Below are 27,709 nucleotides of genomic sequence, written 5' to 3' on the forward strand. Positions count from 1 at the left end.
TTATATTTTCTGTTAACTAATTAATTTTCAACGAAAGGAAGAGAAATAATGAATCTGCATTCAAAAAGATTACTTTTTAACAAAGAATTGAATAATTGATATTCCAACCGGAAAATATTTTAATATTGAATAAAAAAATTCGAATTTAAGCAAAAAAGACGAATTGCAAATAAATTTTTTAATTGGTAAGTTCCAAACTTAATTTCACGCAACAAATACAAAAATTTCCAACAGAATAGTTAAGTTTGAATTGAAGGAACTTAATTTACAAATAAGAAAGCAATTTTTAACCAAAAATGAAATTGTGTTCTCTTCAGTTAAAAAAATGATTTTTCAACCAAACAGATCGATTTTTTAATTGTAAGATTACTTTTTTACAAAAAGTCGAGTTTTCGACTTCATAATTAATTCTTAACAATAAAAAGTATATTTACTAAGATAGTTAAATTTTCAACCAAAATAAATAAATTTGCAACCAAGAAAAATAATTTAAATATATTATTATTATTTAATATAATAATATAATAAAATATAATTTAAAAAAAATTAATTTTAAGAACATGTACTTTTAAACGTTCCTTTAGTATAGAATAATGTTATATTTGTGAAATTCAGAACTATACAAGAAAAACTTACCGTTCTTAAAAAATAAAGTTTTTTCAAAATTTTATAAAGGGTTATCGCCAAATTAAATCATTAAATAAAATTGATCAGGTAGATTAACTTTTTGCTCAAAGGGCAAATTTTTAGCAAAATACATTTTAAATAAAAAATAGATAATTTCAATGAAAAATTATGAGATTTCAACAAAATGGGTTAATCCTCTACCAAAGCAGAATAATTTTGATCCAAACAGGTTCATTTTTAACAATTTTAAGAAGACATTTAAACGAAAAGAGATGCATTTCTAAGCCAAAAGAGATGAATTGCCAAGCATCATAGAAAACAATTTTAACCGAATTGTTGAACTTTTAACCAAAAATACCAATTTTCTCAATTGTCTTCCCGAAAGCACGAATTTGCAACAAAATATTTAATTTGTAATCGAGTCAATAAATTTCCAACAGAGCAATTTAACTTTCAGCAAAAAAATTATTTTTATTTACAACCAAAAACAGACCAAACAGTTTCAATTCTGAACAAAAAATATAAAACTCCTAGAGAAAAATACGTTTCAACTAAAATGTTCAATTTACAAAATAATGAAAGTAAATTTTCAACCAAATAATAACATTTGTAAGCGTAAAAGATGATTTTCAAACTTAAATTAAAATAGTCGATTTTTCGACCGAAATAATGTATAGACTGAATTATAATAGAAATAGACAGACAACCAGGCCAGGGCTGCATAGGTGCTGCCAAAGTTGTGTAAGGACGTGTTTTACCAAAAATTGCTGAATAAGCTGCGATGAATGGACTACACCATGTCGCCTTCATATTCAATAGGTGTTCATAATTTCAACCACGAAACTAGTTGCTTTATTCACTTTTATTTCTTCTGTTTAAAATAATCTATTTGGGAAGCTGCAACCTTCTTCTGGCGATTCTTTCACTTTCAGGACAAATTTTTAAGGTTACTTTTTGAAAAAGGTAACAGCTGCTTCGCCGTATTCTGTTTTATTTTCTCTAACTCTCAAAATCATTCAAATTTGAAAGCATACTTACGTAATATCGTCTTTCACCAGAAATTGTTGAGTAAGCTGCGATGAGAGGGCAAATGCATTGTGGTGAAGAACCAGTCGACATTTTTCGATCACGAAATCTTGGCTTAAAATTTCCGAAACTATGAAATACAGTAATCAAAACTTGTTTTTTTTTTTAGTTATAAATTAAGGTACAAATTGTTTTCCTTTGAAGGGACAATTCGATTTGGGAAACAGAAATAAATTATTGGGTGTCAGGTCAGAATGGTATGGGAGCTGTCGAAGCTCTGTATGGTCGCATTTGGCCAGAAATTTCGGAATAAGCTGCGCCGCTGTAGCCGCTGTCTGAGCGAAAATAAAAAAAATAATTGACGAGGAAAAACCAAAAGGAATTTACAATGCTTTATCCACTGTCAGAATTACAGTCGAAGGCGAGCAGCAAAAACTCGCTAAATCCGGCTTTACGTGAACGAACGAAATTTTAATTCGTTGATGATGAAGCCATACTTCGTGATAAAGTTCTATGCATCAATTGCCTTAATCAGGTTCTCTGGCCCCTTTACTGCTTTTAAATCACTCTACATGTTCGATAAAACGTAATTCACCTCAGAAAAAATTCCAATGCAAATTAATTTTTTTATGAGAGGAATTTATTTCTCATTTGAAAGGATTGAAAATATTTTATATATTATTCTTTATTTTTTATATTTCTAAGCTCCTTTTTTAATAACAAATAATGCGTTTTTTGTATCTACTGGGTCCCTAGAACGTGAATAAGTTTAGAAAATATATAAAAGTGCATTAATTATAAACAGAAAAAATAAAGCAATTAAAGGGGACAGTTACAAACTAGATAATAAACAAAATAGCAATTTTTTAGGGAAAACAAAAGGCATTATGTAAAACTGAGATCTTTATTTTTGTTCAAAATTTCATTTCTTTCAATTAACTTTACAATTTTTTTTAATTAAACTCTTGAAAATTCATGTGCTTTGTTGATAATTATCATTCTTAGCATTAAATTAATGTTATGGTCAATATTACAAAATTTTACAAAAATGTATCCTTTGGGTTAAAAGTAGAAATGATTTATCAAAAATTAATTTTTTATTTGGTTTAAGACTGGTTTAAACTTTGTCTTGTTCAATTGAACGAAAAACTAATCTTTCTATTTTTTGCGGGCATAATTTTATTTTATTTGAGAATTAAAATTTTTTGTTACAAATTCATATGTTTTGTCGAAAAATCATCTTTCTTGGAAGAAAAGTAATCTCGTTAAATGAAACTTCATCTTTTTAGTTAAAAATTGAATTATTTGTCTAAATTTTTTTCTTTTTTAATAGTAACTGAAATTGGTCAGAAATTTGTATTTTCTGTTGTACCTTTATCATTTTAGTAAAAAATTAATTTCTTTTGGTCAATAATTGGAATATTCTGTTTTCAAACAAAATTCATTTTGGGTTTAAAAATGTAACTGGTTTTGTAAAAAATTAGTCATTTTGGTATTAAATAGTTATGCCATTGTTGCTTGAAAAATTTATTTTTTCAGTTGAGAAATCATTCATTTTGTTTAAACACTTGTTTTTTTTGTATTAAACATTAAAGTATATTAGTTTAAAATTTTCTTTTTTGATTCGAAATTAATCTTCTTGGTTGAAAATTGATCTCTTTGTTTAAAAATTCAAATAATGCTTAGAAATTGATTTATTTTGTTAAAAATTGGTCATTTTTTATAGAAAATAATTCTTGTTCATTAAAAATTTGTTTTTTTTTTCATTGAGAATTCATCTTTGTAGGTTGAAAATTGAACATTTTCATTTAAAATTAAATTGTGATGTTAAAAATTGAATTCTTTTCTGGAAAATGAAATTATTTAGTAGTTAATTTAATTATTTTGATAAAAACTCGTTTCTTTTTTCCTTCTTGAAATATTAAATTTTTTAGTAGTGAATAAATATTTGTTTAAAATTCAACTGATTTTGGTTAGTCTTTTTTTCCGTTTGAAGTATAATCTTTGTAAGTAGAAAAATCCTGTATTTAAATGTAAATTCAAGTATTAAAGTATTCAATAAAAATTAAACTATTTGGATAAAAATGTGTCCTTTTGTTAAATATTTGACATTTGCGAGCTCAAAATTCAACTGTTTTGTAGAAAATCCATCTATTTTGTCAATTTGTTCAAATTAAAAGTTTGACTTCTTCATTAAAAATTCATATTTTTGATTATAGATTTACCATTTTAGTGTAAAATTTATCTCTTTAATCACGAATTTGATTCGATTTTGATCCAAGATAACTGTTTTGTTAAAAATTCGTTTTCATGGAATAAAAATTCATCTTCTATGTTAGAAAATTCAACTTTTCTGGTTAAAATAAAAAACTATATTGAAATTTTGTTTTTTACTGAAATTGTTGTATTCCGTACATTAAAGATTCTAAGTTAAAAATGTTAAAAGATTAAAATTCTGGTATTGGAATAATAATGATGAAATAAATGAAAAACTTCTCACGGATAAGTCAGGGAAATGTAATTTCAACGTTTTAAAGTTTAAATTGAACTTTAAAAAAATGGAACAAACAATCGGCCATAAAATACTATATAAGTGTACAGGAAAAAATTAAAAATTTCAAAGTTTTTAAGAAAGATCGCTAACCATTTCATAATGGTTGAAAACTCAATTACCCATAAAGATTAACTAGAACGCAATCTTTTTCTCATTATACGACACTGAACAATAGCATGGCACAAGCAATTTCAGTTTAAAAGGTATGTTATAGTCTTCCTTGATGAAAAGGCTTGCAGCTTCCGCTCCGTTTACTTTTTCGCTTCGTAGTGATTTTCCCGAAAATTTGATTTCCTTGAATTTTCTATCGATAAATTCGAAAAACCTCGTGAAATAAAAATAATTTAAAGGACATTAAGGGTCCTGCATTGTAAACAAATAAATTTTAAAACATACTCAAAAATAAATATTTAGTTCACCATGAAAATTATTGTTAAGTTACTCATTCCCACTCAAACTATTTTTCTACGGAGCTAGTATTTTTAATTCTGGGAGAAAGTGGTCAATTCCGACAAAAACGCTCCTGCCCATTCAACGCAGCTTATTCAGCCATTTCTGGTGAAACACGGCTTCACGCTACTTCAGCTGCCCCGTAGAGTTTTTACCTAGAATAAAAGCAATAGCAAAGTTCTATTTTACTTTTTTAAACTTTAACAGATTTTTTATAAACTTCTAGTGCAAAATGGCTCTGCACAACTTCGGCTGCATCATACAGCTCTGATCTAGAAAAAGGCACTACCAAAGTTCCATTTTACTTTTTCAAAACGTTTGCCGCTTATTCAGCAATTTCTGATGAAACACAACCTTGACTGAACCATACAGTTCTGACCTTGAATGAAAGTACTAGAAAAGTTCCATCTTGCCATTTAAAAACTTTTGAATCTTATTCAGCGATTTCTGATGAAACGCTGCAATACACAACTTCGCCTTCCCGATGCAGCTCTGACCCGGAATCAAAGAAATAGAAAGGTGCCATTTAACTTTTTCAAAACTGTTGCAGCTTACTCAGAAATTTCTCGTGAAACACGAGCCTATACAACCTCGGCGGCCAAATACAATTCTGACCTGGAATACAAGTACTAGTAACGTTCCATTCTTCTTTTTGAAAACTGTTAAAGCTTATTCAGCAATTTCTGGCGAAAGACTGCGTTATACCACTTCGGCTACCACATAAAGCTCTTACCTGGAATAAAAACACTAGAAAACTTCCATTTTACTTTTTCAAAACTTTTGCAGCTTATTTAGAAATTTCTGGGGAACACGGCGTTACACCACTTTCGCTGTCCCTGGTCTGGAATAAAAGCACTAGCAAAGTTCCATTTTACTTTTTCAAAACTTTTGCACCTTCGTTAGCAATACATGAAATAAAATTTTGAAGGAACTTCTGGCGATTTTTAAAGAATTCTACGAATTTCAGTGCTTTCAAATAAGGGCTTATAAGGATTAAAAGAAAATATTTCCAGCTATTTGAAAAAATTTTCTAAATATTTAAAAAGATTTCCGCATTTTCAAGGAATTTTAAATAACCTTAAGTAGTTTTAGGGTATTTTAAGTAGTTCCAAAAATTTTGAGGATTTTCCTCATATTTAAGGGACTTGCAAATAATTTGAGCATATTTGGAGGATTAATATGATATGATAAATTACATGAAATAATTAAAAAAAGAAAAGAAATTTCGAGGGTTTTCTAAGGATTTCAGGGATTTTACCATATTTTGACGATTATTAGGATTTTTGTAAAATTATAAGATTTCAAGGCATTTCACAAAATGTTAAAGATTTAATGAGATTTAAAAACATTTCAAGAGATTTAAAAATATTTTCGAGTTTTCGAGGAACTTTAAAGAGATTGTAAAGAGTTTTGGGTAGTTTAAATAATCCGAAATTTTTCAGGGACTTTTCAAGCATTTTGTATGATTTCAGTAAATTAAAAGGATTTTGAAATAAGATTCAACTTTAAATTTAGTTAATTTTTAATTGATATTTATATTTAAAGTTTATTATTTTAAAGGTTCCAAAGTTTTTGTACGTGTTCGTAAATTTAAATTTCTAAAAATCTTTTAACGTTTTAAATTATTTTTAAATCTCTTCACTTCTTCTTAATATTTCTTGAACTTACTGAATTTTTTTCTGATATTTTAATCTTACCACATTAACAAATTTTCCTTTAAAATCTTCGACGCACTTTTTAGAAATTTTAGGAAATCATTTTAAATATTTAAAAATCTTTTTTAATTTTTTCTCAAATATCATTTTTCAAAATGAGAGAAAATTAAACATTTTCTCACGAATTTTGAGGAAATTCTTTTCCTAATCTTTTCAGACATCCCGAATCTTCTAAACTTTCAAATTTTTAAAAATTTTCTGATTTTTTTTACATTTTACTCAATTGAAAAAATTGCCTTAAAGACTTTCTAATTCTTTTTTGACAATTTTAGAAATGTTTTGAAAGCTTCTTAAATAATCAATTAAAATTAATTTTTCAAAATAAAGAATCATTTTAATTTATTCTATGGAACCTAATTTTTTTTATCATTTTCATCAAAACTTATGAAACTCTTAAAAAATCTGTACCAGTTTTAAATATTTTCGAATTCTTTTAAAACTTTTAAATATATCTAAAACTTAGTCAAATTTGTTTAAATATCATGTAATATAGTAAAATTGCAAAATTTGACTTCAACATCGTTCATGATCTTTTTAAAAATCTAAAGAATATTTTTTTAATCTTGACACTCTGCAAAACTGACTTTACACACACATTTTTCTGAATCCTGAAATATAAAAATAAAATGATCTCAAAGTCTTCTATATTATTTTTCACACATTTTAAAATCTTAAAAACTCAACACTAATCTTTTTAAGTAAAAAATAAAACTTAAAAAATTTTCCCAGAAATCTTGAAAAAAATTATCTTCTCAAATATTTCATACTTATTAAAAAGCTTTTAATTTTTTTCGAATTCTTTAAAATAATTTTTTGCCCATAATTGAATTTTTCTTATCTTTTTGATAATATAAGAAAGTTTACAAATTATAGTATAGTAGCGAAATTTTTTAAATAAAATTAATTTGCATTATTAAACAATCATTCACAATTTAAGTAGTTAGTCGTCGCATGGAAGAGAGTCTAGTAATAACGTCAGTCCCACCAAACATCGATTAATGAAGGGGTTACACTCTCCCTCATTTAATCGAACTTTTGTGGGACTGACGTTATAACTAGACTTAGTCGGGAAAACGTTGTTCCTACACCACTTTATTCTACACAAAATATGGGTTACACCCGTTCCTACAAAATTTTATCTACACAATATATATTGTACACAAGTATACTGATCATATTTTTTGTACACAAAACTTTTTTTTACACAAAATGTTTCCTATACAGAATTTAATACTGTGATATTTTTCATACACAAAATTTGTTTACACAGAATATTTCTTACACAGAATTTAAAATTGTTTAATAGTTTCATTTTTTTCCTAGACAAAATATTTTCTACACAAAACGTTACCTACACAGAATTTATTACTGTTATATTTTGCCTACACAAAACTTTTTCTACAGAAAATGTTTTCTACACAGTATTAAATACTGCTAAACTTTTCCTACACAGATTTTTTCTACACAGAAGATTTTCTGCAAAGAATTTGATATTGTATTAAATTCTGTGTAGAAAAAGTTTTCTATGAAATTATAACAGTATTAAATTCTGTGTCGAAAATATTTCGTGTAGAAATTACTTTTTCAGGGAAAAAATAAAATTATCAAACAATATTAAATTCCGTGTAAAAAAATTTGTGTAGGCATAATATAAAAGTACTAATTTCTGTGTAGGAAACATTTTGTGCAGAAAAAGTTTTGTGTAGGGAAAATACAACTGTATTAAATTCTGTGTATAAAACATTTTGTGTAGGATAAAAGTAAAACTATCAAAGAATATTAAATTCTGCGTAATAACTATTCTGTGTAGAAAAAATTTTATGTAGGAATAATATAAGACTATTAAATTCCATGTAAAAAAATTTGTGTAGGTATAATATAAAAGTACTAATTTCTGTGTAGGAAACATTTTGTGCAGAAAACGTTTTGTGTAGGGAAAATACAACTGTATTAAATTCTGCGTATAAAATATTTTGTGTAAGATAAAAGTAAAACTATCAAAGAATATTAAATTCTGCATAATAACTATTCTGTGTAGAAAAAATTTTATGTAGGAATAATATAAGACTATTAAATTCCGTGTAAAAAAATTTGTGTAGGCATAATATAAAAGTACTAATTTCTGTGTAGGAAACATTTTGTGCAGAAAAAGTTTTGTGTAGGGAAAATACAACTGTATTAAATTCTGTGTATAAAATATTTTGTGTAGGATAAAAGTAAAACTATCAAAGAATATTAAATTCTGCGTAATAACTATTCTGTGTAGAAAAAATTTTATGTAGGAATAATATGAGACTATTAAATTCTGTGTATCAAACATTTTGTGCATAAAAGTTTTGTATGGGAAAAATATGATCAGTATTTTTGTATACAATATATTTTTTATAGAATAAAATTGTGTAGGAACAGCGTTTTCCCAGAAAATATATTCTACACAAATATACTGATCATATTTTTCCTACACAAAATGTTTTCTACACAAAATTTGTCCTACACAGAATTTAATACTGTTATATTTTTTCTAAATAAAACTTTTTCTACCCAGAAGATTTCCTACACAGTATTTAATATCGTTTGATATTTTTATTTTCCCTACACAAAATATTTTTTACACAAAATATTTCTTAGAAAGAATTTAATATTGTTCTATTTTTCCTTCACAAAACTTTTTCTACACAATATTTTTCCTACACAGAATTCAATACTGTTATATTTTTCCTATACAAATTTTTTTCTTCGCAGAATAGGTATATTCTACACAGAATGTTACATAATGGGGGTAAAAAATCCCCCCCCCCTACACACACACACACATACACACAAATTGCTCTTAAAAAGGTGGACAAATTTAAAAAGGAGTAATTAGTGCAAGAAAGATAATAACAGTAATACTAATGATAATCTTGGAAATGGGTAGGTTTGCCAAAGAAATATGGACGGGGTTGAAATTGCCGGCTACTTTCTCCACCCAACCTAAAACCCCATTTCTTTCAGAGGGTGGTTTAATGTTTCACGGTAAAGAAGACCGCAGCATCAGCAGTGGTTGGCCGGAAGTAAGCTCTTCCAGGAAAAAGTATTCGCTGAATTAATACACATTTTAAAATTAATAAAAAATTATTGTCTTGAAAATTGACTTGAAAACAATTTTTTAAATATAAATATTTGTTAATAAATAATTTTTTTATTTCTTCAGGTAAAAAACTTTTTCAATAAGTGGGGTTTTTCGAAAAGTTGACTTTTTAAATATTATGAATTTATGAATTCTCAGTCATTTTTTAAATAATTTGCAATTGCCTAAACAATTTGAATTTGCAACAATATACAGACTTGTAGTGTAGAAAAGAAAAAAATGTATATCGAGAAATTGATATTCAAAAGCGATTTTTTTTATTTAATAACAAAAAAGATGATTCGAAAGAGTAGCTGTTTTAGAGAAATACTTGTATTCAATCAGAAATACCTAAAATCAATGAATTTGCCATTCAGAAAAATTATTCAATAGCTAATCAATTGTTGACAAATGTATTGAATTTGTTATAAGCAAATAAGTTAATGAAAATAGATTTATGGGCATTGTCCTTGATTAGTCAATTCATTCGCACTCAATTTATACAATTTATAGGTAAAAAACGTTCTTTATTTGATTTTATGGAAATAATCAATTATCTGACTTTTTATGGGGAAATTTTATAAATAAATCTACACAGCCGCGAGTTTTCTAAAAAGTAGCTTAATTTTTTGAATGAAAATATGATTGTTTAACAGAAAGTCAGCTTTAAACCTAGCCTATGAATTTTCAACCAAAAATATAATAGTTGATGTTTTAATCAAAAATGTTTTATATTTAAAATCAAAACAAGTTAAAATAATTAAAGAAGAGACACTCTCAACATAATAGTTGAATCCTCAATCAAAAGGGTCCGATTTTCAAACAGTTGTATTTTTAATAAAAAGACAAATCAATATTTTTTTTAAAGCAGCGAATTACATACAAAATAGTTTAATTTTTTATTTCAAAAAATGCATTTTAAACAAAAAATTTATTTTAAAATCTAATACAGGAATTTTCACTCAAAAATATGAGTTTTCAACCAAAAATGTAATACTTAATAATAATATTAATAATGTTATTAATATTTTACACCAAAAATATCTTTATTTAAGATCAAAAACAGTCAAAATAATCAGAAAAATACAATTTTTCAATGAAATATTTAATTTCTCTTCCAAAAAATAATAATTTCACCAGTTCTATTTTTGTTAAAAAAAGATTAAATATTTTTCAGGAGGGGCGAATTTCCTACTAAAGAATATAATTTTTTTTATCTAAAAAAATAGATTTTCATCAAAAAAGTTATTTTTAAAACTAATAAATCAAATTTTAACCAAAAATATGAATTCTTAACTACAAATGTAATATTTGACATTTAAATCCAAAAATATTTTTATCTTAAATAAAAAACAGTTGAAATAATTTAAAAAATCTTTAACCAAATACGTAAATTCTCAACAAAAAAATCTTATTTGCACCCAGTTGCATTTTGTTCAAAAAAAGAAAATGAAATATTTCTCAAAAGCGGAGAACTTTCTACAGAAAAGGTTAATTTTTTATTAAAAAATATTTTTTTTTATTTGAAAAGTTATTTTTTAACCCAATACATGAATTTTTAACAAAAAAGAACGATTTTTAATGAAAAATTTCATAGCTAATATTTTGATCTAAAACCGTTTCAAAAAATTAAAATAGTTAAATTCATAGAAAAAACTCATTTCTAACGAAACAGTTAAATCATATGATAAATCATTAAAAACTTCAACACTAATTTTTATTCCATTTATGTAATTATCAATTAGACAATGATTTGTTTAACGTTTATTTTACATTTAATATTTTAAAATAAAGAATCACTTTAAAAATTGCCATAAACTAAAAAAATTAAAGTCACTATCCTCGTTATTATCTTAAAACCTTTCAAAATTAAAAAAAAACTTAACAATTTCATTTTAAAATCTTTTGAAACTTTATGTAAATACCCAAAATTGCAAAACTTGTTTTTTGCTAAAGTTAAAACTAATATTTTTCGATGTAAATTTTTGAAATTGAAAACTGTTAAATTTACAGAATCATAATTTAAAGCTCAGCAATTTCAGATTAAAAATTTTAAAAAATCATGCTTTAACGATTTTTCAAATTCCATTTTTATTTTACCAGTGTTAACAATAAAAAAGATTTGAAAGTTTTTTGAAATAAATTTCATTAGCAATAAATAAGTTGTATTTCATAAAAACATGGTTGAAATTATTTAAAAAAAAATACGTAACCTTGATCGAGTAAATGAGGGGGCCCAAACCATTTTGTTACGACTTATCATCCCAGTGGGCACCAAAATTTGGCAACGTCTTTACGACATCGTTACGACATCGTTACGACATCTTTACGACAACTTTACGACATCCTATGTCCATATCGTTTCGCTGTCTTTACGATATCGTAAATAAGTCGCATGATCTGACGATGTCTTTACGACATCGTAAAGACAGCAAAACGACATGGAATTAGGATGTCGTAAAGTTGTTGTAAGGTTGTCGTAACGATGTCGTTCGCCAAATTTTGTGCCCACTCGGATAAATTTGAATTAGTTAAAATTTTTACTAATTTCAATTATCGGCTCGATTCTAGCTATGAATCAGTAGTTTTTGCTAATAAGAGAGTGGATATCCCCCGCCTCCACTCTCTGATCCTTAATTTGAAATTTTCATGGTCATCGCCGTCTCCGCTTAATTTCAGATTTCCATAGCAACATATTTCATTCACTATCAATTTCCGAACATGTCACCTTCCGTGCTAGCCTACATGAATTAAATAGATCCGCTCTGGCCTGAACATTTCCCCCGGCAATATAATATTGAATCAAAAACTTAAAATTTAATTTCCACACTTGCTATTAAACTGCTCTAAAATCTGGAATTTAAACCACCTCTCGCTCGTTTCTCTCCATTTCTCTCTAAGCTGAACGTATGAATTCCTGCAATCATAGGCGAATGAATCACGCTCGAGGTTGAAGCGTTGGAGCGAGCGTTATTCCTGATGCTTCCAGCTAGCAGCAAACTCGTTAGTGTGTCGAGATTTATGTTAATTGAAAAATGAGCATAACTCACCACCATGATAGGAGTTACGTTGGGGAATGTAGGTGCCATTCTGTCCATCCATGGTGCGACTGGGCGTGTAATATTGCACCGGGTGTTGAACGTAATTGTTGGGGGTGGACATGCGAACCGGATGGCAGTGCAAACAGCGCCGAGGAGTCGCGGGTGGAACCTGAAAAATAAATCGACCCCTTGTCAAACCCAAAGAGAAAAGGAGTTCAAAATCCAATGTCATTAACAGGTCTTATAATTATTTGTAATATAAGGACCCTAAGTGGCACTTTTTTAGCCGAGTACTGTAATTAAGACGAGGCAAGGGTCAGGGGTCGAGTGTCACATACTATGTTTGATCTCACCAATAGATCATAAGTACAAATAGGTTGCATAGAGTCTTAATCTAAAAACCCGAGAGAGAGGAAATCCAATCCAATTCAATTGATTCCAATCCAATTCACTCGAATTCAGTCTAATTAAATTCACTCTAATCCAATCCAGTCCGATTAACTTCTTTTCAATTAAATCCAATACCAATACATTCCTATTCATTCCACTAGAATCCAATTCACTCTATTACAATTCACTTCAATATATTTTAATAAACTCGATTCTGCTCCACACCAATCTATTCTAATCCAATCCACATGAATCCACTCTACTTAAATCCACTGCAATTCAATCTTATTTATTATAATTCAATCCACCCTAATACATTCTAATCCACTCTAATATTATCTACTCAAATTCATTCCAACCGACACAACGCTATTCCAATTAAAAATTCACATACTTTTATCCAATTCATTCAAATCCAATCTAAGAATTCCACTCCAATCACATTCATTAGGAATCTAATCCAATCCCTGATAATCCACTTCATTCCAATTTACTTCAATCCGCTCTAATTAAATCCACTTCAATGCACTCGAATCCAATCTTCTTCAAACGAATTCATTTCAACCCACTCCAATCCATTCCAATCCAATTAATTCAAATCCAAGCTACTCCATTCCAATTCACTCCAATCCACTAGAATCTACACCAATCTAATTTAATCCACTTCAATCCAATCCACTGAAGTCTTATTCTGTTCAATTAATTTGAATCATCTTAAATCTAACACAATCCAACTTTTTGTAATCCATTTAATCCACTTGAGGCCACTTCACTCCAATCCCATTAATTCTAAACCAATCCTATACCCTCCATTACAATATTATTCAATTTATTTTATTCCACTCCAATCCCATTCAATCCACTCCAATACACTCGAATACAGTCATATACAATTCATGCCAATTCACTCCAATCTCATTTATTATAAATCCAATATACTCCAATACAATCCACTCAAATCGCATCTTATCCAATCCACTCTAATAAAATCCACTAGAATACATTCCAATCCATTCCCAATCAATTCAAATTAATATACTTAAATCCATTTCAATACAATCTAATCCAATCCAATAAAATGTCCTGCAATCCAATCGACTCTATTTCAATCCACTCTAACAAACTCCATTCTGCTCCAATCTACTCCAATCCATTCTAATCTACTATCATATGGTCCAACCAAATTCAAACCAACCCACACCAATCCATTCCAATACAATTTTATCTACTCTAATCCAATTCGTTCAAATCCAATCTACAAATATCACACAAATCCATTTTATTACATTCCAATCTTTTTAATCCACTCTAATCAACCCCAATCCATTCCACTCTAATCCCATTCATTAGAAATACAATCCTTTCTAATCCATTGAATTCAAGTCCTATTCCAATCCTATTCCAATCCAATTAATTAAAACCCAATACACTCCATTTCAATCAACTTCAATTTACTTTAATAGATTCTAATCCCATTCATTAGAAATCCAATCTAATCCTTTCTAATCAAATTAATTTAAGTCCGCTTTAATACACTTTAATTCAAATCCACTCTTATACAATCGAATACAATCTACTTCAATCCGATTCATTTTAATACACTTAAATCAAATTAAATCCAACTCCTTCTAATCCAATTTAATCTACTCAAAGCCACTTCACTCCAATTCCATTAATTGTAAGCCAATCCTATTCTCTCCATTACAAACCTATCCAATTAATTATATTCCAATCCAATGTGATTGACTTGAATCCACTCGAATACGCTAAAATACAATTCATGTCAATTCACTCCAATCCCATTTATTATAAGTCTAATCTACTCCAATACAACCCACTCCAATCAATTCTAATCCAATCCGCTCCAATAAAATGCACTATAATATACTCCTATACATTCCAATTCAATTTAACCTAATATACACTTATCCATTCTAATACAATCTAATCCATTCCATTCATATCCCAGTAAATCCACTCCAATCTGATCTAATTAAATCCACTTCAATAAACTCCATTCTGTTACAGTCCAATTCAATCCATTCTAATCCAGTCCACTTGAATGCACTCCAATCCAATCTTATTTATTCTTAGTAAATCCACTCCAATCCATTCTAATACACTCTCATATTATCCAACCAAATTCATTTTAACCGACACCAATCAATTCCAATACAATTTCATCTACTCTAATCCAATTCATTCAAAACTAATCTAAATATTCCACTGCAATCCATTTTATTCCATTCTAATGTAATTCAATCCAATCTATTCGACTCTAATCCATTCCACTCTCATCCTATTCATTAGAAGTCCAATCCAATCCCTTCTAATCAAATTCATTCCAATCCACTTTAACCCATTCCAATTAAATGCACTACAATACACTCGAATCTAATCTAATTCAATCCAATTAATTTCAATCCACTTTAATCTATTAAAATCTAATCAATTCTAATGCAATCCAATATAATTAAATCCACTAGAATACACTCTGATTCATTCTAATTTAATTAAACTTAATATACTCCAATCTATTCCAATCCAACCTAATAAATTTCACTCTAATCCAATTCACTGCAATCCACTTCAATACAGTCTAATCCAATCGTATCTAATTCATACCAATTTACTACAAGCCCGCTCATAAAAATCAAATCCACTCCAATCCAATTCACTCCAATTGACTCCAAACTAATTTATTCCAACCCTCTCAAATATACACTAATTAAATCTACTCCAATGCATTCTAATGCAATTTATTCAAAACCAATCGAATCCACTACATTCCAATTCATTTAAATTTATTTTATGCCATTCCCATCCCATTCAGTCCACTTCAGTACACCCCAATTCGATCCAATATACAACAATCCCATTGTTTAAAAATCTAATCCACTTCAACTTATTTCAATCCAACTCATTTCAATCCACTCGAATCTAATTCAATCCAATTCATTCGAATATAATTTAATCCAATCTAATCAACTCCAATTCAGTTCATTCCAATCCACTCTGATTAATTCCAATCAAATTCACTCTAATAAAATCCACTACAATCCACCCCAATTCATCCCAATCTACTCCAAGTACATTATTTAAAAATCTAATCCACTCTTATTCATTCCAATCCACTCTAATATAATGCAATCGAATTCATCATAATCCAATTTAATCCACTTAAATCCACTTTATCCCAACCCCAGTCATTTTGAACTAATCTTTTCCACTCCATTAGAATATACTCTAATCCATTCTATTTGTCTCTAATCTAATTCAATCAACTGAAATCCATTTCTGACCAATTTATTCAAAGCCACAGCAATCCAACTAATTCAAATCCAATCCAACCTACTTCAATCTATTCCACTACAATCGATTCTAATCCAATTTACTCCAATACGCTTCAATATACTCCAATTAGATCCAATTTAATACACTATAATTCAGTACAATTCAATCCATGTCAAATCCAATCGAATCCATACTATTCCAATACACTTTATTCTTATCCATTCCAATCTATAAGAAAACATTCTAATCCACTATACTCAAATCGACCCCAATCCATTCAAATCCACTTAAATACTATTCAGTAAAAATCCAATCGACTCCAATCCCATTTATTTGAAATTCAATCCAATTCCAATTACCCAAATAAACTCTAATCCAATTTAATCTATTCTAATACAATTCATTTCAATCCACTCCAATAAACTCGAATCAACTCCTTTCCAATATACTCGAATCTACTCCAATTCAATTGATTCAAATCCAGTCGAACCCATTTCATTCCAATCCATTTTATTCTAATTAATTCGAATCCATTTTATTCCGTTCCAATCCAATCCATTCAAATTCACTCCAAAACCATTCATTAAAAATCCAATCCACTCTAATCCACTCAAATCCAATCCACTATAATCCACTATAATCCACTTTAATCCAATTACATTTTCAATACGAATGTAAATAATTTTACGACCTTTCCTAAAAAGTGTTATTTTAGGTATTTAGATTAAAAAAGAGGAATTTTAAACAAAAAAGTTATGAAGGTCGAGTGTGAAGAGGAAGTAAGGGAATTGAATGCGAAGAGTGTAATATAAGGGAAAAAGGAAAAATATTGAAGAGCAGGTGGGAAAGAAAAAATGGGTGATATAAGAGAAAGTAGAAGAATAGAAGAGTATTCGGAAAGGTGAAAAATATGTTGACGAAGGGAATGAATGGGAGTGCTGGTACTTTATGTAGGGTGGAAAAGTAAGGGCGTAGAGGGGTATCAGTAGAGAAGTGAATGAAGGGAAGAGTACGGTAAGTGAATGTAAGTAGGGGTATAAAGGATAGGGTCTACAAGAGGGATTTGGAGTAGAAGGTATAGTATAATAGGACAGGAAGAGTAGTAGAGGTGAAAGCCTTGTTCATAGAGGAGTGAAAAGGGACGAGATCAGGAAAATTAGATGCAGCGATAGTTTGTAACAGTAGAGCAGGTATGATCAAAGAAGAAGTTAGAGACGAGGAGCGTAAAAAAGGGAAGCAAGGGAGGCCTGTAGGTGAAGGCAGAAGAAATATAAAAGTAGATTTAAAGTATGAGAGTTGAAAGTATGAATAAAGAAGGGATGCATAGGATTGGGTGGAGAGTAAGGAAGGTGAAAAGTATGTAAATGAAGGGAAAGTTTAGGAGAAAAGGATGATTAGGAGGGAAGGGGGGTATTTTTTGGGTAATTAAGGGTAAATAGGTGGAAGTTGGGGGAAGGAGCGGAGTAAATTAAAGGTTAAGAAGTATGATTTGGCGAATTACGGACGTGGAGGACTGGGTAGGGAAAGTAGGCAAAAGAAGAGGAACTAGGGAAGAGAGAGTGTTGGAAAGTATAAAGATAGACAAAGAAGATAAGAGCGGAAGGAGGTTAAGAAAAGTAGTTGTGAAGAGGATAAGTAGGAGAGCAGGAGATTTTATTATAAGATAGTATCGGATATGACAAGATCAGATAGGCCAGGTCAGGATACGATAGAAGAGAAGAAGAATGATTGGAAGAGGGGAGATTTATATGTCTTAACTTCCCAATAGACTACAAAGACCTTTTCTTGAGCGCATTTCGCTTATTTGGTCTGATTTTTTTCTTTTAATTCGTGATTGAAAATGTCTTCACTCATTTTTTTAAACAAAGGTTGACTTACCATAGTAGAGTGCTGAGATCTGAGAGATCTAATAGACCCTGTCGGGTGCAGAGACGGGACACTTCCTCCAAAACTCATGGCGGAATTCCCGCATCCCCCAGGGGTCGACCAACCCCCACGTACACTGCCAGACCACCCCATCCCTCCTCCGCACTCGTCCACGAGCATCTTCAGCGACGAGAACTCGACATCTGGGTGACTTTATTGCTTCCTGAATTAACCCATACCACCTTCTCGTTATCAAAGGCTATGAACTTCTTTAACTGCTCACGTTTCATAATTCCCAAGGTCATAGAATGAAACATAAACGAGACTACCTTCGTCCATCCACCACGTGCCACGCGCTAACTTCCGGATTCTGAAACAAATAAATGAAAAACAAGTTAATTTATAATAATAATAATATTAATAATAATAATATTAATAATGTTTTAAAAAACATTTCTGTGTTGAAATGTTGTCACAGGCTTATACTACCCAACATGTAGAAGGCATTTTTGGTTAGAGTTGGATTTTTATTTGATCATTTTGCATGGGGCTGTCGCGGTATATATCATCAATCACGGACGCATTTTTATAATGCAATCAAGTGATCTGATGAGAGCAGTTTGCCCAGAAATATTGGACAAATCCTGGTTTTTAGCCCATCATTGACGGACTGGATTGCAGTCAAGTACACGGTGAGGGGACCTACAGCTTAAGGTGGGTTCCGAACCACCAGAACCTCGGTGAAGGTACATTGAAAAATTTCCAGAGGTACCGGCTCAGGGATCGAACCCCGGACCTCTGAGGTGAGGTTCGAGTTTCTAACCAGCTTATGTTAACCACTTATGTTAATTATTTGAAGTTAGTAATAAACGACCTTTTTTTATTTCACTGAAACATAAATTCCTATTTTTTGGATTTTACAACTTTGATAATAATTAAATATTTATGCTTGTGTGTCCGGTGGAATTTTGTCAAATTTAGAGTTTTTTGTGAGAATCTTTTAATTTTTTATGAACAATAAGAATAAATCCACATACAAATATACATTTTTTTGGAATGCTGAAAATAGTATTTTTTTAACATAAATTATTTTTATTCAACAAGAAACAATTTGAAAACGAATTTAAAATTAATTTTTAATTGCTAAGCATCTACTATTTTTTTCAAGCATTTTGGAAAAATATATTCTTGTTTAATATTTTTTAAATTGTTCAAATAATTTCTGTTTACATCGTTTTTTCCAGCGAATCGTGAAAATCCAGTATTTTCTAGAATTAGTAATACAATTAACGAATGCTTGAAATAGTATTTTTTATTTATGATTGTGGGAAATTATTGAAACAATTTTCATTTGTTTACACAACTTTTTTGCCTCTTGTAATTATTTAAACAATTTAAATTACTTGTTTCTTATCATAGCAAACATAAAGACATAATAACTTTTTACAATGAACAAGGAAAAAATAGTTTTAACTAATGAAAATTGTTTACTTAATTACCAAACACATTAAAAAAATAATAGTCTTCACATTTATTCCAAAAAATATTAACCCTTTACGATTTACGGCAATTAAAACAAAAAATAACAATTAGTACAAGGCACAAGAAGTAGAAGAAACAAAAAATTTTCTAAGTATTACAAAATTATCTGTTGGCACTTTCTTCTACCTTGCTTTATTTTCCAGATTTTGGCCCAAATATGAACAAGACCCTGTGAAAGTTATTTTTTCTCAAGATTACAATTTTATGGTGTCACAAGAAACAACAAAGATCATAACTAAGCAGTTGAAAAAACTTTTCAATCAAACCTTTAACATTTTATTGGCGAGAAAAAAATAAATCTCAAAGAATTTGTATACATTTTCGAAGAAATATAATTTCAGAACTTTCTTTTTAAAAAACGATTTTGCTTGTTTATCTTTTTTTCTTGTTACGCTTTGGAAAGAATAGTAAATATTTGTTTTTCATACAAGAGAAATAGTCTATTTAAATTAATACATATTTTAAGAATAGTTTTTATTTTTTCAAATTAAATATAAATGATAATTTAAAATGTTATTTATGAATTTCAATGAAACTAGATAAAATTAATTATATTATATAAAAAAATTTTTTATTGAATTTTTACTGAATTTCGAAAGAAGAGTAGAAAATTTATCACTCAGAAACAAAAAGATGAATATATAAGAAGAAGGAGGTGAAATGAAGGTCGGAGAAGTATGGGAAACAAGAAGTGAGAAATAACGGGAAGTAATTGGAAATTGGTAAGGGAAAGTGGAGGACGGGAAATAGGGGAAGGTGGAATTGTGGTGAGGGAACGGAAGGGAAACGAAGGTTCAAGTATGAGAAGAGAGAGGTTTAAACGACTTAATTAACACTTTGATATAGCCCTGCTGAAAAAAGAATGATTAAAACAGAAAGAAACTAGGCGATAGGGAAAGAAAGAACTATTCTCTCTTAATGCGTCACTTTACATCTCTAAAACGCTATCGATTTTTATCCTAAATTTCAATAATTTTGTACCCCTGATACCTTCTATTACAGACTTAAATCCTTTTTAATCTCTTTCTCTATCTTTTGTAACCAAGTATCCTTACCCTACCCTTTATTCCATTCTACCTCTTAAACAGTTTTAATTTTTGTCTATTTCTTTTTTTATCCATTGCGAATGATTGCTTTCTTTTTTTCTATTGCTACAAATTCAGGAATCCATAGAAAAATAAGGGAATTTATTACCAAAATTAATCTGACGTTGACCGCGTACCACACCTTCGAGTTTACGTGAATGGATAAAGGATAAGATGAGATAAAGAAGAAAGGAATAACAAAATATAGACCTAAATTAAGATTGACAATGAAAAATATAGAAGGGAACTAAGACTAAAATAGATCAAAATATTGAAATGAATAGAAAAATGATAACATCAGATAGAGGAGAGGGTATTAAGAAAGATGGACGTGAAGTTGGATTGGCAAAGAGATGGGAAAAGATAGACATTGATAGATATAGGATAAAATGAGATAGAGAAGAGTAGATAAAAAAGCATAGAGAGGAATTTTGTTTGACGGCAAGATAGAAAAATATTGACCCTGGATAGATATAGGATAAGACAAGATATCAAAGAATGAACTAAGAAAGTTAGACCTAAATTTAGATTGACAGAGAGAAAGAAAAATATTGATGGACAAAATAGATGTAAGATAAAGAAAGATAGAGAAGAGGAGATTGAACAAGATAGACGGGAATTAAGTTTGAAGGGAGATAGAAAATTTTGACGTGGATAAATAAAGGTTTGGATAAGATAAAACAATATAGACGTTAGGAGATGTAGGATTCAAAGAGATAGAGAAAATGAGATTAAACAAGATATACGGGAATTTAATTGGACGGGTAGACAGAAAAGTATTGAGTTGGATAGAGAAAGTATAGGAAAATATATAAAAGAGAGAATCGAAGAAGATATGAAAGATGGAATTGAAAAAGATAGACAGATATTCAGGTTCACGGAGAGATAGTGAAACATTGATGTAGATAGATAAAGGATAGGGTGAGATAGAGGAGAGGGGTTTGGAAAAGATTAAAGACAATTTAGATTTTTTAAATATAAATGAATCCAGGTGGATAGATAAAGTACAAAATGAGATAGAAGAGATTTTGTTCAAAATAATAGACGGGAATTCAGTTCAGCGGAGAGATAGATAAATTACCAGAGAGATCAAAAAAGATAGACACGGATAGATGTAGAATAAAATGAGCTAGAGGAGAGAAGATTGAAACAATATACACGGGAATCTAGATTAAAAAAGATATTAGAAAAGATTTGCGCAGATAGAAAAAGAATAGAATGAGATGAAAAGGAGGGTATTAAGCGGAAAAATAGAAAAATATAGAGTTGAATAAGTGAGGTATAGGATAAGATAGAAGAAAGGTGGTTGAAAAAGATAGTCGGAAATTCATGTAGGTCAAAAGATAGTAAAAGATTAATTTAATAGACGAAGGAAAAAATAGAGGTTTTTAAAAAGATAGAATGAAATTTAGATTAAAGAAAAAACCAAAAATATTGAGGTGGATAGATAAAAGATAGGATGAAATGGAGAAGAGTACTGGAAAATGTAGACGGGAATTTTGGAGATATTGAAACTTATTAAAGTTGATAAAGAATTTCAAATATCAGATAGAAAAGAGGAGATTGAAAAAGATAGTCGGAAATTAAGGTTGGCGAAGATATAGTAAAAGATTTACGTTATTACACGGATGATAAGAAGAAAGATAAGAAGGGAGAATGTCGTGAAGAAGAGAAGATTAAAAAAAGACGAACACAAAGAGGGGATTCATAAAGGTAAATATAAATTTGAATTGACAGAAAGATAGAAAAATATTGATGTGAATAGATAAAGGATTGGATGAAATTGAGAAGAGGCTATTCAAAAATAGCCGGAAATTTAAGTTGGCGAAGAGATAGAAAAATATTGATGTGAATAGATGAAGGATAGGAAGAGGGTTTTGAAATTCATAGTCTGAAATTCAAGTTTGCGAACAGATAATGAAAGATTGGTGTAGATAGGCGGAGGATGAGAAGAAAGATAAATGATAATTTTGAAAGAGATAGAAGTAAATTTAGATTGACAAATGGATAGAAAATGATTGACTGTGATAGATGTAGCATACGATGCGATAAAGAGTAAGAGAATAAGAAAAATCGATGGAAATTTAGTTTGACAGAGAAATAGAAAAATATGGAGGTGAATAGATAAAGTATAGGATAATACATAAGAGAGGGGGTTATACAAATTTTCGGGAATTATAGTTGATAAAGAGTTAGTAAAAAATTAATGTAAATAGATGAAGGATATAAAGGGTAGTTTGAAAAAGATATTCTCAAATTCCGCTTTGCGAAGAGATAATAAAAGATTGGCATAGATAGATGGAGAATAAGAAGAGTGATAAAAGAGGATTTTTAAAAAGATAGAAGTTAATTTAGATTGAGAAAGAGAAAAAAGCGGATATACGAAAAGATAAGTAGAAATTTAGATTGATAGAAAGATAGACAAAAGTTGATGAGAATAGATACAGGATAGGATGAAATGGAGAAGAAGGTATTCAAATTCTGGTCGGCTAGTAAAAAATAAACCACTGACGTAGATAGACGAAAAATAATAAAAGAGATAAAAGAGGTTTTTTGAAAAAGATAGAAGTCAATTTAGATTTTCAAAAAAAAATATTGAGGTGGATGAATAAAAGATAGGATTCGATGCGATAAAGAAGAAGAGATCAAAAAAGGTCAAAAGAAATTTAATTTGGCAAAAAGATAAAAAAATGTTAGATTTCGGGAATTCTGGTTGGCGAAGTGTTAGCAAAAGATTGATGTAAATAGATAAAGGATGGAAAAAAGGTTTTGGAAGAGATAGACGGAAAGTAGATGGATACGATACGAGATAAAAAAATATTGAGGTTAATTGATAAAGTATAGGATAAGATAGCAGACAAGGGGTTAAAAGAGATAGTCGGAAATTTTATTTGGTGAAGAGATAGAAAAAGATTGATGTAAATAGATGAAGAATAGCAATAAAATTTTAAAAAAGATAGAAGTGAATTTGGATTTTTAAAAAATAGAAAAAATATTGAGGTGAATAGAAAAAGAATAGGATGAGGTAGAAAAGATGGTATTAAAAAGGATAGACTTGAATTCAGATTTAAAAAGGGATTGAATAAAATAAAGTTTACTTCTTGTGATATTATATAATTTTTTATACACATATCTACTTTAAATTGTTTTTGGAAATCTTTTTTGTTTTTGAAAGTTGTTTTTGAAAAAATGAAAAAGAAAAGTTGAACAACATTTTAGGTATGGGGTGAAAAATATTTTTATTTTATTCTCTCTCTGAATTTATCAAATAACGACCTCTATGTTTATTATTCAAGTTACATACACGAATTTGCAGAGCATGTCGCGCGCTCCAGTACGGAAACTGCATCTACTCCAGGATGTCACTGAGAATTTTTAACTTTGCGAAACTAGTGAGATTACGTGCAGCTTAAGCGAGGCTAGTGAATTCAGAAAGCCATCTAAACTTGTAGCATTTCATTTTCAGGAAAATATTAAAATAATGTGAATACTCACATGCAGATGGTTCAGTGAAATTTAATTTTGGTAAAATACGAATTTATACTAATTTTCCCGTTATTGCCCATTGCAAATTTAATTAATTAAATTTAACTTGATTACTTTAATTTAAACTACCAATTAGTTATTTACTAAGTTACATATTTTAGAATATTTTTGACTCCCCTGTCACCCTTATAGATAACCATATTTTCACAGTCCGCTACCCAAATTAATTAATTAAAATACCATATCAAATTCAACATAAAACTTGTAAGCTCTTAAAATTTCAAGTGTTTTAACTTTCTGCTAAATAGTTTCATTGCATACCAAATTTTTGAATTTCAGAGGACAAAATACGAATTATCTATGAAACAGCTTAATTTTAAAACCAAAAAGGTCAATTTTCAAGAAAACAGTTAATACTTTCCCAAAACCGATTAATTTTTTACTTAACAGTTAATAGCGAATTTTCCATATAAAAAAATTTTTGTTTTTGAAAGAAGCATTTTCGACTAAAAATTAAGTTTTAAACCAAATATGCCAATCTTGAAAAAGATGAATTTATAACCAAATTGTTGAATTTTGAAGCCAAAGTAATGATATACTTCAAATCGGTTGAATGAATTTTTTAGGAGTTGATATTTCAATTATGTATTTAAATTAAATTAACCAATTGAATCAAATTGTCTAATTAAATTATATTTATTTACTTCAAATAATTAGTTTAAATTTTTTAAATTTCTATTGTTTTAAGCACTTTGACTTTTAACGAGATTATATTTTAACCAACAATTTATATTTTTTAATAAAAAACACTCTAATTTCAACAAAAAAGATTACTTCTCAACGAATAATATAATAGTTGATATGGCAATTCAAACATATAATGTAAATAAAAAACAATTTAATTAATCCGAAAAAGATGAATTTTCAATAAAATAGTTGGATCCTGAACAAAATCAAATTTATTTTTAAACAGTTACATTTTTAACTGAGAAAGATGATATTTAAAAAAAAGAGAAGAATTTTAAACGAAAAAAAAGGTATTTTCTAAGTAAAGTTCAACTTTTAACCAGAAAAGATTTGACAGGCAAGAGAGAAAATTTTTTTAATAAATTATTGTATTTTTAAACCAAAGATTTTAATTTTTTGGTAAGAAATTAAATTTCTAAACGAAAAAAATATAAAGTTTCGACAAGTTTTTATCTTTTCGGATGTAATTTTTTTTTTAATTAAAAATTGACTATTTTTTGTTAAAAAAAAAACGTTTTTGTTTAAAATTTAAAAGTCTTCTTAAAAATTCGTCTTTTTGGATAAACCTTTTTTCTTTTAAAATTTAAACATTTGGTTCTAAGTTTATCCTTGTAGGTTAAAAATGAAAATAATTGCTTGAATTTTTTTACATTTATTATTATTTATTGGTTTAGAATTAATCTGTGTTGGCTAAAGATTGGAGCTTTTCATTGAAAATTCATATATTGGACGAAAAGGCATATTTTCTGTTAAAATTTTAACTATTTTACTGCAAATTTTTCTTTCTGGATAGAAAGTTTATTCTTTTGGATGAAAAACTAATCTTCTAGTAGAATGAGGATCTTCTTTGATTAAAAGTTCATTCTCTTTTATTTAAAGTTAATTTTTTTTGACTCACAAAGCCTGCAATTGTCTTTTTGTTCCAGAATTTATATCGTTTAGAAATCCTAGTTTGATAGAAAAATAGCGATATTTTCGTATTCAAAGTGAATCCTCTTTTATTAATAGTTAATTCTCTTCAACTGATAAATCTAAAATTATATTTTTGTTCCAAAATTAATCTCTTTTTGGAAAATGCAACTCTGTTGTAAGTTAAAAATTTAACATTTTCCTGAAATCTTGACTCTGTTGCTTGAAAATTTATCTTCGTTGCCTAAAAATGAATATTTTGTTCAAAATTCAGCGGTTAAAATTTTTTTTTTATATTCCAATTTGAAATCTCAAGAAAAATTTTTTTAAATTGATTGTATTCAACATAGCTTATTTTCCAATTATGCACCTATTCTCATGAAAAACTGCCCTATTTTTACATTGAATATTTCATTACAAAAATTCTCTAGCATAAAATTTAATTTACACAAATAAATCCAATATTTACCACTTTAGATAAATGTTCATGAAATCGAGTAATCTACTCTTCTTTTCGCACTTAAAGAATTCAATTAGAAAAAAATCCCTGATACGGTTAAATCCGCTTATCTGAATGCTGAAACGTCCGGTGTATATTTTTTAATTTTCAGCCACAGTAGTGATTTTATCAGCCGGAGTGCACTACCTTTTGCACTAATATACAGGAATCATCTTGCAGCCGTATTTGCGGGAACCCATAATAATAATAATTCTGTGAGCATACACTGTCGAGAAGAACGACACAACAATGCTTTGAGACAATTGAAATATGTATTCTATTCTACCTAACTCTCGCTTCACTAATGAATAATCCGCACTGTTCTAGGCTCTTAATTAAAATAAGACCCAGAAACCAATCTGTCTCATGTGGTTCTTACAATAACTTTTATTACTTTTTAGGGTTTCGTAGTCGTATTTTTTTTTATTTTTGGTTCGACAACGCGAAAATTAGGATGGATGGGACAGGGAGAGTCAGGGGAAGTAAGGGTGCAGAATTATGATAATCGAGTGGAGGCAAAGCGATGGAAGTGAGATGTGATGAGGAGAAGAGAAGTGAGTGGTAATTATGGGAGGGGTAGTAAGCAAAATAAGTGGTGGGCGGGGATATGAGGAGAGAATAATAAAAATTAGTAAGATAAGTGAGGTAGGGGTAATAGTAGAAGTCAGTAAATAGGAATTTGGTATAAGAAGAAATGAGGTGATGAGGGAGCTTGTCGGAAATGAGGGTGGGATAGTAAAGAAGGTAAGAGGAAATGAGGTGTGAAAAATTAGGGTAAATGAGTGAAGGAAAAGTGGAGAAAGGAAGGTGTAATGAGGGGAAAGAAAGAAGGGGAAGTGAGGGGAAATTATGAGAAGGCTAGAAGGGAAAAACAGGGGAAGTAGGAAAAATGATGGGGAAATAGGATAAATGAGGAGATAAGAATAAGAAGATTTGTGTCAGGGAATTTCTTTAAGAAGTACTGTCAGCAACAATAATAATAAGGCCTGTCACACAGTCACCTTCAATCACTTTTTAGGTTGTATAGCCCTAGACAGCTACCCTTATAGTCTCGTCGGAAGTCTATTCGTCCATCCGTGAATCATGTTTTTTCACTAAGGCCAGGCGAGTGGAAATGAGGGTGAAGAAGTAGAAAAAGTAAGCTGAAATGAAGGAAGGGAAAGAAAGGGAAATTATGGTGGGGGATAGCATGGGAAACAAGGAAGATCGGGGATATAAGGAGGAATTAACTAAAGCTAGAGGACTGAAAGTAGGAAAAGCGACAGTGGGGTGGCAATAAAAGTGAGTGAAGGGGAACTAGGGATGGTCATGTGGGGGAGGGGTAAGGTGGTATACGAATTATCGAAAATGATGGTGAGGAAGTAGAAGA

The 27,709-nt window shown here is 29.1% G+C and overlaps 1 protein-coding gene across 1 annotated transcript in view; it reads right to left on the reverse strand.

Moving 5' to 3' along the window:
- LOC117180727 (monocarboxylate transporter 10-like) overlaps nt 1–18,252 on the reverse strand; it is a 246,091-nt gene extending 227,839 nt beyond the window's left edge. Inside the window, exons 1-2 of the mRNA XM_033373215.1 lie at nt 18,085–18,252; nt 12,532–12,691 (exon numbers count right to left, since the gene is read on the reverse strand). Coding sequence (XP_033229106.1) covers nt 12,532–12,691; nt 18,085–18,252 — 328 coding nt within the window. The remainder of the gene's footprint in view (nt 1–12,531; nt 12,692–18,084) is intronic.
- Nucleotides 18,253–27,709: the final 9,457 nt, after the last annotated feature.

This window comes from Belonocnema kinseyi, chromosome 9, assembly GCF_010883055.1.
Source record: "Belonocnema kinseyi isolate 2016_QV_RU_SX_M_011 chromosome 9, B_treatae_v1, whole genome shotgun sequence".
NCBI classification, from domain to species: domain Eukaryota; kingdom Metazoa; phylum Arthropoda; class Insecta; order Hymenoptera; family Cynipidae; genus Belonocnema; species Belonocnema kinseyi.